Below are 11,829 nucleotides of genomic sequence, written 5' to 3'. Positions count from 1 at the left end.
TTTTTTTTTTTTTGCCATTTAGTCTTTAATTTTGTCCCCCTAAGATGCAACTTTTTATTTTGAAAAATTTCACACCTATAGAAGAGCACAGTACAATGACTAGTCCTATACTTTTCATATAGATTCATCTGCTTCGTCAGTTGTTAATTTGGGGGGAATTTGCTTTATATTCCATCTCTATCTATAGATTTATAATTTCTTCTCTAAAGCATCTATGGCCTTAAAGAAAGGACTTTCTCCAACATAACTGTAATACCATATCATACACAAAGATTTAATATAGATATGTTAATATTTAATATATACTCCACAGTAAAACTTCTCCAGTTGTCCCAAAAATGTTCCTTGTAACTTAAAAATTGGACCTTTTCTCCAATCTGGGATCCAGTTCAGAACTGTGCATTGCATTTGGTTATCAGAACTCTTAAGTCTCATTTAAGCTAAAAATTTCCTACCACATTGTTCTATCTCTTATAATATTGGCATTTTGAAGAGTCCAGGACAGTTGTTTTATAGAATATTGCACATTATGGATTACTTTTTTTTTGTACAAAAAGTTCTGTTCCATAATTTCACATTACATATCTTGGAGATTATTCCATGTTAGGACATACAGAACTACCTAACTATATTAACAGCTCTAGAATATTACATTGCATGATGTATTTTGTTTTATTTTATCTTTGTTTCTTCATCACATAATTCTGACTAACATTTTGGGAAGACCATCACGTACTGTGTACTTATTACAACACATCAGGGGCACAAAGTCCCATTATTGGGGATGCTAAGTTTAATCACTTGGTTAAGGTTGTGTCTGCCAGATCTTTATGTTGTAAAGGTCATCTTTCCCCCTTATAACTAATAAATAATTGGGGGGAGTGATAATTTGAAACAATGTGAATAACCCCTTCCCTTACAACCTTTCACTTGACAAAACATTTTAGTATCCCTACTAGTATCAGTTATTATGTCTATCATTCTTGCTGTTTTTTATTAGCTGGAGATTCTTATATTAAGGAAAAAAAGCTTTTTCCTCTGCTTTCCTTACTCCCCTCTTTCTATCTCTAAGTGTGAGTACAGCTTCATGGATTTTTTTTTTTTTTTGTCTTTTACATCTCAGCTTTTATTATTTTCAAATCCCCATCACATCATCACATTTATTCACAGAATACTTGATGTGTAAAAGCATCTGGGGGATCTAAATTCAGAAGACACAAGCTGCGTGACCTTGGGCAAGGAACTTCTTTTGGGGGTGGGGGGGCTTCTGCGTCTCCTAACACACTGGGGGATGCACCAGGTAATCTCTAAGGTTGGTTTTAGCTAGTGATTCTATGATTCTTTGACCACCGAACATGTATTGTCTGATGGCCCACACTTTATTCAGGGGGTGCTCCTTGATCAATTTGTTTAAAACAGTGTCATTACCATTTTACTTCTGAGTAATTTCCCTGAGTCTGGGAAAACAAAAACATAACAAATGTTAACAGAATTGATTTTGAAACCTATCTCTGTCTTCTCTGGATTTCTCTGTATCCAGATTTCCAGTAGGACCTTATGGCTTTTAAGAGCAATTAAAAAAACAAACAAACAAACAAACAAAAAAACTAGGGGCACTTGGGTGGTGCAGTCAGTTAAGCATCCGACTCTTGATTTTGGCCCAGGTCATGATCTCAGGGTCATGAGATTGAGCCCCATGTCGGGCTCCATGCTCAGCTCAATATCTGCTTGGATTCTCTCTTTCTCTGCCCCTCCCTGCCCCATTCTCTCCTTCTCTCTCTCTCTCTCTCAAATAAATAAATACATTTAGAAGGGGAAAAAAAACCCTAAAGCTTATATTTGTACAAACCCATAGCTCTTATAACAACAGAGAAAAAAAATCTCATACTCCTTTTCCTTTGTCCTCTTGCATTGAGGCCTGTTTAACTTGTTTACTGAGTTTCTGAATTACAACAAATTTTTATTGGTTTTGAGAAGACATTCAAAGAGTGGCACCAGGACAGACTGGAAAAAGGCAGTGTGAGACCCTCTTTTTTTTCCCCCCTTTTCTTTCCATTATTGATTTCCTACGGTCAAAAGAACATAATCTGTATGATTTAGCTTATTTTCAATTTGTTGAGGTTTGTGTTATGACCCAGGATATGGTCTGTCTTAGTGAATGTCCCACAGGAGCTTGAAACAAATATGTATTCTGTTGTTTTGTGGAATGTTCTACATAATATGTCATTTAAATTCTGTCAGTTAATTTTGTTATGTGGGTCCTCTGAATCCTTGCTGATTTTCTGACTAGTTGCTGAGAGAGGGATGTTAAAGCACACAGCTATAATGGTGTATTGGTTTCTTTCTTTCTTCAGCTCTGTCGATTTTTGGTTCATGTAAGCTGAGGCTCTGTTATTTGTGATAGACATGTTAGGATTATATGTCTCCTTCACGTATCAATATTATGTAATGCCCCTCTTTGTCTCTAGTAATTTAATTTTCTCTGAAATTTATTTTATATTGATATTAATGTAGCCATTCCTGTTTCTTATAATTAACATTTGCATGATACATCTTTTCCCATCTTTTTTCTTTCAAACTACCAACATCACTAAATTTGAAGAAGTTTCTTGTAGACAGAATATTGTCAGACTATTTTTATTTATTCATTCATTCAGATAAACTCTGCCCTGGCTACCCTTTCTCTCAGCCTCCTATCCAGCAAGAGAATCAGAGTGTTGCCTGTGTCTACCAGCAGGAGCCAGAAGATCAGTTTCCCTCCTCTTCTTTTTTTTTTTTTTTGTCTACCCCTCTTAGCTGATCTGGGTTTGGGGCTTCTGCAGAGCCTTGTCCGATGTATATAAGAGGCTATAGAGAAACCCGAAACTTGGGGCACCTGGATGGCTCAGTCAGTTAAGCATCCAACTCTTGATCTCAGCTCAGATCTTGATCTCAGGGTCGTGAATTCAAGGCCTGCGTAGGGCTGTATGCAGAAAAGAAAAGAAAAAAGAAACCAGGAACTCACCACCATGTTGTTCCTCAAGTTAACTTTTTCCCATGCTTTCAAAGTCTCCTCAGGCTTGTCTGTTATGTTACATCTGACAGGTTTTAGTTTGTAAGACGGAGAGCCTAGGAGGAGTGGAGCTACTTTGTCTTCATGGTTTGTTTTTTTGTTTTTTGTTTTTGTTTTTGTTTTTAGTTATTATTCTTTCCTATACTCCCCAGTTTGGCCAGCAGGATCCTTTGCAAGTCAATCCCTAGGTCCTTTAAATTGTCTCTATCAGTTTTTGAACATTTTGTTACTTTCTGGCACAAGACGTTCCAGTTTCACCACTTAGCTAGTTTTAAAGCTAGAATTAGACACTTTTCTAAGGTTTGCTTTATAGGGACAAAGTATTTAGCATCCAAGAAATGAGCACCAGATGTGCTCACTATTGCTGGGATGTTCCTTTCAGGGGACAGAGCAAATAGAATTTTTAAAAATTGTTGTTTTGGGGCACCCGGGTGGCTCAGTTCATTAAGTGTCTGACTCTTGATCTCGGCTCAGGTCTTCATCTCAGGGTCGTGAGTTCAAGCCCTGAGTTTGGGCTCCACACTGGGCATGGAGCCTTCTTTAAAAAAAAAAAAAAAATGTTGTTTCGTACCGATATCTCCCTTTCGGTCCTACACCATAGGGTTCTTCCTCAATTTACCTCACTCTCTGTCCCTTCTCCCACATGAGAAACCTGGTTCTCAACACAACAGTGAAGTGCATTTGCTCTATCATAGTCAGTATTTTGGCTAATATTGTCAAAATTGCTATATTCTTACAACTACAAAAAAAGAAAAGGGAAGAAAAGAAAAAGGAATAGAAACCTGCTAAATAGAGTTAAAGCTATCTTTACAATTACTTTTTCCACCTAAAATATATTGTACTACAGTACAGAAGTCAGAGAACTATAACCAAAATATTCTTTGATTCTTTATTCTGTATAGCTTTGTTGTCAATTCATACAAAGATGGATTCACTATTTTTTTAATTTAAATTCAGTTTTAAGGGTTGCTTTTTGAGACTTCTTAAATTCAATTGTATTTTTGAATTTGTGAAACATGTATTGTTCACAACTCAAAGCTATATACAAAGTTCTGAAAGAAATTTCATTCCCATACCTACACTATCTACCACATTCTCAACCAACTGTGTAGGTAATCATCTTCATCTTCATTTGATTCTGATTTATCCATTCTGTGTTTGGTTTTGCAAAAATGAGTTTATATGAATAAGTGCATATATACATACCTAGTCCCATGTCATCCTCTATCTCATGCAGAGGTCGATACCGTATCATTTCTGTTACACCTTGTTAACTTCACCTAATAATATGTATATGTCTAGAATCCCAATAAAATAGTTAATGGACATCCTACTCATTGATTTTTATGACTTGTTAGTACCTCAGGTTTTGCTACATTATTGTTTATATACAACTAGTCGCCAATACAGGGACCTTTTCATTATTTCTAATAATTTGCCATATAAATAGTGCCCCAATGCATATTGCTATACAAATAATGCCCTTACATGTATACTTTTTCATGTTTGAGGTGTATATTAAGGTGTATATCTACAAGCAGTATTGATTGGCAAACTGGTAAATATATATACAATTTTACCATATGTTACAAAAAATCCCTTTCATAGGGGTTGTAACATGCACTCGCATTCCTTTCTAAGAACAGTGTCTAGTTCTTAGAACTAGTGTCTAAGAACACACTAGTTCAATGTGCTTAAAATTATAAATGCCTGTGCTGATACAGATTTTTGTCTTTTATACATGGTAGTACTAAAAGCAAGTACTTGTTATGTAGCCAGTATGTTTTGGGTAATTGATTGGTTTTGTATTTATTGGTTTAAATTATTGTCAATGCATGTACATTTAAACATACATAATTAACTACTAGGGGGCGCCTGGGTGGCGCAGTCGTTAAGCGTCTGCCTTTGGCTCAGGGCGTGATCCCGGCGTTATGGGATCGAGCCCCACATCAGGCTCCTCCGCTATGAGCCTGCTTCTTCCTCTCCCACTCCCCCTGCTTGTGTTCCCTCTCTCGCTGGCTGTCTCTATCTCTGTCAAATAAATAAATAAAATCTTTAAAAAAAAAAATACTAGAATCCATTTTTAGGCAGTGGGCTCAAACAAGCTCTCAGTAATGTCTGTTATTTGAGTAGTTTACATTAAGTTCTAAGAATGTATGAGTTTATTTTATAATATTTTTAATATTATAGAGAAAACCTTTATAATGTTGGATATGTTCTTAAAAAATGGCATTTAAATCTCATCTTAAAATATACTTTGAAAAATAATCATCTGAGAAATTTCCCATTAGAGGGGAGTTTTGATTCTATTTCAATCTCCACTGCTATTTTTCCTCTTGAATGTGACATTGAGGAATAATATCTCTTTATATTTTTATCAGGTCGGGAAAAACCCAGACATCTCATCATTGACCGTTACTGGGCTAGCTTCTTCCGTAAGACTGCTGCCTTCAAGTTTAGTGGTCTGAGTCCCACACAAGGTACTCCATATTCTGTCATCCTGTATGCTTTTGTATTTCAGAGATGATGAAATTAAATGTCTGTTGTCTTAATACATATTTAATAACAATTACACAATTGAATAGTTGGACACAAATTTTAGTAAGTTGACAGAATAACATGGGTAGTATAATCTTTATATATATTCATTATCTGTTCACTGTTTTTCATTCCATAGCACAAAAGTACAACTTGTAAAATATTTTGTCTTTGAGATTTTTAATGTTCGAAAGTCCTTTCAGCCACTTAATACTAAAGTGTGTGAGGGGCACCTGGCTGGCTCAGTCAGTAGAGTGAGTGACTCTTGATCTCTGGATTGTGAGTTTGAGCCCCACGTTGGGTGTAGAGATTACTTAAAAATAAAATCTTTAAAAAAAATACCTAAGTATGTGAGTTAAAGAAGATTTTGGAAAATTAAAAGTAAATAGTAGGCCAAAGCTATTCAGAATCATGAAAAATAATTTCATCTTTACCAAGCTAATGATTCCCTGAAAATTTATTAGAGGGTGTACATCTTTTTGTACTACGTATTAATCATCCCACCTGCACATTGAGGAACAGGAGAAAATCTAACGTGTAAGAAATACTAAAGTTGCTTAAAATCTAAAGCTCGAAAAATATTAATTTGCTTGAAATAATATTTTTAAATTACATTAAATTAATCATAGTTATGGTAAACATGATAAAATATGAATTATCTTAACATAATACAAAAATACTAACTGGAATTGGCAACCACTATTAGCATCCCAATACAAATGGGTTCATGACTTTTTTCTTTTCTTTTTTTTATTATGTTCACTTAGCCATTGTATAGTACATAATTAGTTTTTGATATAGTGTTGAATGATTCATTAGTTAAATATAACACCCAGCGCTCATCACAGCACATGCCGTCCTCAATACCTATCACCCCGTTACTCCCTCCCCCCAACCTCCTCCCGTCTGAAGCCCCGAGATTGTTTCCTGGGATCCGTAGTGTTTCATGGTTCATCTCCCTCTCTGATTTCTCCACCTTTGGATTTCCCTCCCTTTCCCTATTGTCCTCCATGCTGTTACTCATGTTCCACATATGAGTGAAACCATATGATAATTGTCATTCTCTGCTTGACTTACTTCACTTAACATAATCTCCTCCACTTCCATCCATGTCGATGCAAATGGTGGGTATTCATCCTTTCTGATGGCTGAGTAATATTCCATTGTATATAGGTACCACACCTTCTTTATCCATTCATTTGTCAATGACCATCTCAGCTCCTTCCAATTTGGCTTTTGTGGATGTTGCTGCTATGAACAGTAGGGTGCACGTGCCCCTTCTTTTCACTACATCTGTGTCTTTGGGGTTAATACCTAGCAGTACAATTGCTGGGTCATAGGGTAGCTCTATTCTTAACATCTTGGGGAACCTCCATACTGTTTTCCAGAGTGGCTGTACCAGCTTGCAATCCCACTAACAGTGTAAGAGGGATCCCCCTTCGCCACATCCTCACCAACATTTGTTGTTCCCTGTTTTGTTAATTTTTGCCATTCTAACTGGTGTAAGGTGGTATCTCATTGTGCTTTTGATTTGTATTTTCCTGATGGCTAGTGATGTGGAGCATTTTTTCATATGTCTGTTAGCCATTTGTATGTCTTCTTTGGAGAAATGTCTGTTCATGTCTTCTGCCCGTTTTTTGACTGGGTTATTTGTTTTTTGAGTGTTGAGTTTGAGAAGTTCTTTATAGATCTTGGATTTATTGTACTATTTATATCGGCATCCTAAATCTCATTATTTTATTTCATTTGATACACCTCCATAGTGTAGGTGTTATTATTACTCTTATTAAATCAAGGAGATCGCAATTCAGAAAAATTAACTTACATAAAATTAAGACAGTTGCTTAATGGCAAAGCTAAACCTCCTGTGTACGACTTCAAAGTCTTTGTTTCCAATTTCTTTGTAACCCATTAAAAAGAGTGTAAACAGTAGTTCACAAAAGAGTAAGTGCAGATGGACAAAGAATGATTCAAACTACATTCATAGTCACTACTATTCAAATCGATGTTGATTTAAATGATAGCCACGTAAGTTTGCTTTTTCCTTTTTTATCTTTATTTTTTTATTACTAGAAACCATGGTGAGATTTGAACAAGTACTGCTTTGGGGAATATAAATCACAACATAGCTTCTGAAAAGCACTTTGTGTAATGTATATAAAGAAACTTAGAAATTATCACCCTTTTGACCCAGTAGTTGCAATTCTGCTGAGATCATTTTTTTAAAGATTTATTTATTTATTTTACGGGTCGGGGGGAGGCAGAGGGAGAGGGAGATAGAGTCTTAAGCAGACTCCACGTTGAGCACAGAGCCCAAGGTGGGGCTCAATCTCCCAACCCTGAGATCACAACCTGAACCAAAACCAAGAGTCCGACACTTAAATGACTGAGCCACCCAGGTGCCCCTCTGCTGAGATCATTTAAAGAAAGAATCAAAATATTGCACTGCTTATAGTAGCAAAAAGTTGGGAACCATCTGAATGCCAGATAACATCCTTACTATATTTGTATTAATTATTTACATGTCTGCTTATATTTTAATTTTACTTACCCATTGAGTATATGAGACATTTTCTTTTTTAAAATTTTTTTCCATTGGTTCTACACTTTCAGTCTTTCCACATTGTGAAATCCATAAAAACTTCACCTACATTTTCTTTTTCTTCTTTGTAATGGGGAAAGAGATACATATAAATAGGCAGCTTTCTCATTTACTCCTTTAATTCATTTGGATTTTGCTTGTTTGCTGTGTAATGATAATCTTATTTGATTCCCTTCATTTAATTAGCAAGCTTCCCATCTTTTCATTTGATAATAATAATCATTCTGTAGCCACTTATTTTTGCATCCTGTACTCGATCATATATATTCTGTTATGTGGATCTATATTTCAGGTCTTGTTCTAGTGCCATACAGTTTAAATCCTATAATTTTACGTTTTCTTTTTTTTTTTATGTTTTCTTATTCTATTTCTTTCTTTTCATGATCTCTTACATAATTTATTTCCAGGGCGCCTGGGTGGTTCAGTCAGTTAAGTGTTTGACTGCTAGTTTCAGTTCAGGTCATGATCTCAGGGTTGTGAAATTGAGCCCTAGTCGGTGTCTGCGCTCAGCATGGAGTCTGCTTCAGATCTCTCCCTCTTCCTCTGCCCCTCCCACTTAAGTGCGCTCTCTCTCTCACAAATAAATAAATAAGTCTTCTTAAAAAATGAATTAAAAACATAATTTATTTCCTTTTATCACCTATTTATCCTTATAGAAAAAATTCAGAATAATTTTTTGTCAAGTTTCAAAGAAGTCCCAATAAACATTTGATCACAATTACATTAAACCTATAGACAAATCTGGGGAGAACATCTTTGCAATAATCTCCAGGACCATTTATTTCCTTGTTATTTTCAAGCATTGTGTTTGTAAATGTCAGTAAAATTCATTTTTTGCATGACAAAATCATAAAGCTTCCAGTACCCATACTTTTATTTAAATAAACCAAATAATGAGTGAAAGGGGCTAAAAGGTAAACAAAAAAACAAATACGTAAATAAAAATAAAATGCCAGGGATTGCCTACTCTAAACATGGAGTTGTGTATGGGAATTATGGAAATTGTTGTTTCTTTTACCAAAGTCAACAGTCTTATTACATTAGTTTACAGACCTTTTATCTTTGTTTATTAATTTTGAACCGCTCATATATTGAAATGACTTTCCTTGGTTTTTTTTGATTCTTAGTTCTTTATTCTTCAGCAAGTGATTTTTAATATAGTTTCAATTTTAAATAAATAATTAATCCAGTTAGTAATTATATATAATGTAATTTCTGTGCAACACAGACCAACATTGTATGTTCCAGTTTTAAATTTTCTAATTTGAAAAAAAGAGATTCTGAAAGTACTTTCTTAATTATAATTTATATTGTTCTAATTGTCTTCACATCATTTTCAAATTTAATCTAGTGTTCTCCTGCGTTCCTTATTGATTTCTCTAGTGTCTTCTGTGACTTGTTTTTTCAATAAACAATGTACATCCTGCCTGTGTGGGTGGTTGACGGTTCAAGATGTACTACCTGCTGCTTTATATAATAAAATCTCCAAAGGGGGTTATTTTCTCTAGAAACTTCTTGTTTGCTCTGGTGTTCTTATGTGGTATTAGTATTAGGGGTGTTCCTGATGATTCAGGGAACATAAACATTAGAGGTACAACCAAAATGGGAGCTGTTTCTTATATTGCTATGGACATTTTTAGAGACTTTAGGGTTCATTGGCCATACTCTAAAAATTACCTGTAGGTATAATCTCGTATGCCATGTAAAGCATTTATAACCTTAAAACTCTTTCCACCTCTACATGGAACATTTCCTTGGTGAATACTTGAGAACTAATAAAGATTATCTTATTCTTGACCAGCATTTACCTAAGTGTGTAGAGTAAAATACTAATTTCAAGAGATAGAAATAGATATGAGAAAAAAAAAAGAAAAACTAAATTCTATGCTTAAATTTGGGAAATACCAGCTTAAACAAAATTTCCTTTATGGCAGGTTTTCCTAGTACTTTTTTTTTTTTTTTTTCCTAATGCTGTCTGTATTTCCATATTGAGGAAATAACATGCTTTTGGAATGTATATCTGGCTAAGAGACATACTTTTGTAAATGTTGCTCTCAGGTGAACTGAGTTAGCAGAGAGGTTCTAAACTCCTACCCTCCAGTTTGCTATGTCCTGTGACATTGCATTCAATTCAATTCAGGGAAGGGCTCAGCGTTAAAGGGAGACCAATTGACAGCTGCTAAGACTAGTGTATGTTTCTCGATGCAAATGCTGCTGCTTCATTTCATGCTAAGCTCTTCTATGCATCATCCCAGTCTTAACCTGACTTCAGCAACATTTTGGTCTATATGTGACAAGAAGACATAGATAAAAATAATTTCTGCAAATATTCTCATATTACCTTCTTTCTGAAATTTAAGTTCCTTTGTATTTATAAAATCCTCTAATAAAATCGCATCTTTGTATATGAAGATATCGACCAAGACTAGAATTCTAGCTATTGACACTGTTTATTTCACATTGGAAAAGGACATTCACATCCATTTTATTCCACTACAGAAACTTTTTTTTTCCTAGAATTTCTTCATTAGAATGAGTTCCATGCTATGGTGTAGATAGCTCAATATTTCATTTTGTTTTTAATAAGTTCACTGTCCTTTTTGTTATCTTTCTCTCAAAACTGGTGACAGGAACTAGACAGGAGGGGGGAAGAGGGGGTCTTCCTGTCAGTGAAGAATGTTAACCTGCCACGCTTTCACTTTGAAGCTCATTCTTGTCTACACATCTAATTAGGTTGAGTAACCAAGAATGAGATAAGAGTAGAGGTGAATTGCGATCAGGGAAGACATCCTGCTACAAAGCCGATACATTTATAAGACTCGAAGTGTTCTTTTACTCCTTCACCAGGAAGTAATCAAATGTCACCGAAGAAAAAAATCTTAGCTGTAGCATTTTCCTGGGTACTCTGACTGTGACATTTTAAAAAACAGGGTGGGGGGGAGGGGTTAGTTTTATTTTATATCATAACGTAACTCTAGAGAATAAGTTGCTACTTCCTAGGACCCTAAGAAGATATCCAAGCTATAGGCACTGGCATTAGACTTAGAGTCTGAAAATCTGTTGTGTTCCAGCTTTGACTGTAACCTAGAAAGTTTGTGTTAGCTTGAGCTAGTTTCTGTATTCCTAGATCCTAATCTGGACATCATAAAAAATGAAAATCGGTTTTACCAAATAGGATATTTTTTGAAGAACAAATGCAATTGTGTATGTGAAGAAATTTCTAAACACTAAAATTACAAGTATTGGTTATTAGTATTATTTGTATAGGTGAAAACAGGTATAAACACAAAGATGGATTCCTGGTTTCTTCAGTTTTATAAGAAACAAGACTAGCATACTGCTGATGCATGCCAGGAAATACATTTCTGAAAAATGAATAAAGAAATAAATAATAGGTTTCTTTTCTTCTGAAACCCATTTGTTTTCTAGGTGAAACAATTGCTAAACAAATGTTTTAATTTTCGTCAGTTACTCATTGATGAAATTCTTATTACCTTAGGTGAATACTGATTTTCTAGAATACTAGTTTTTCCAGAAAAAAATTTCTTACAGAACAGTAGATATCTATTTCTATATTTGTGTCTGTATTTTTAAAATTATCCATCTTTGTTCTTCCTTTTGATATCCCTAATCCTTT

At 34.8% G+C, this 11,829-nt stretch overlaps 1 protein-coding gene across 1 annotated transcript in view; it reads left to right on the top strand.

Annotated features, from left to right (window-relative positions):
• The window catches only part of CFAP47 (cilia and flagella associated protein 47), a 503,621-nt gene that overhangs the window by 397,979 nt on the left and 93,813 nt on the right, over nt 1-11,829 (top strand). Inside the window, exon 57 of the mRNA XM_040635242.1 lies at nt 5,434-5,532. Within this exon, the coding sequence (XP_040491176.1) occupies nt 5,434-5,532 (99 nt within the window). The remainder of the gene's footprint in view (nt 1-5,433; nt 5,533-11,829) is intronic.

Source organism: Ursus maritimus (genome assembly GCF_017311325.1).
Source record: "Ursus maritimus isolate PB19 chromosome X unlocalized genomic scaffold, ASM1731132v1 scaffold_X1, whole genome shotgun sequence".
Lineage (NCBI taxonomy): Eukaryota > Metazoa > Chordata > Mammalia > Carnivora > Ursidae > Ursus > Ursus maritimus.
The sequence above is the reverse complement of the archived record's forward strand: the minus strand, read 5'-3'. Positions and strand labels throughout refer to the sequence as shown.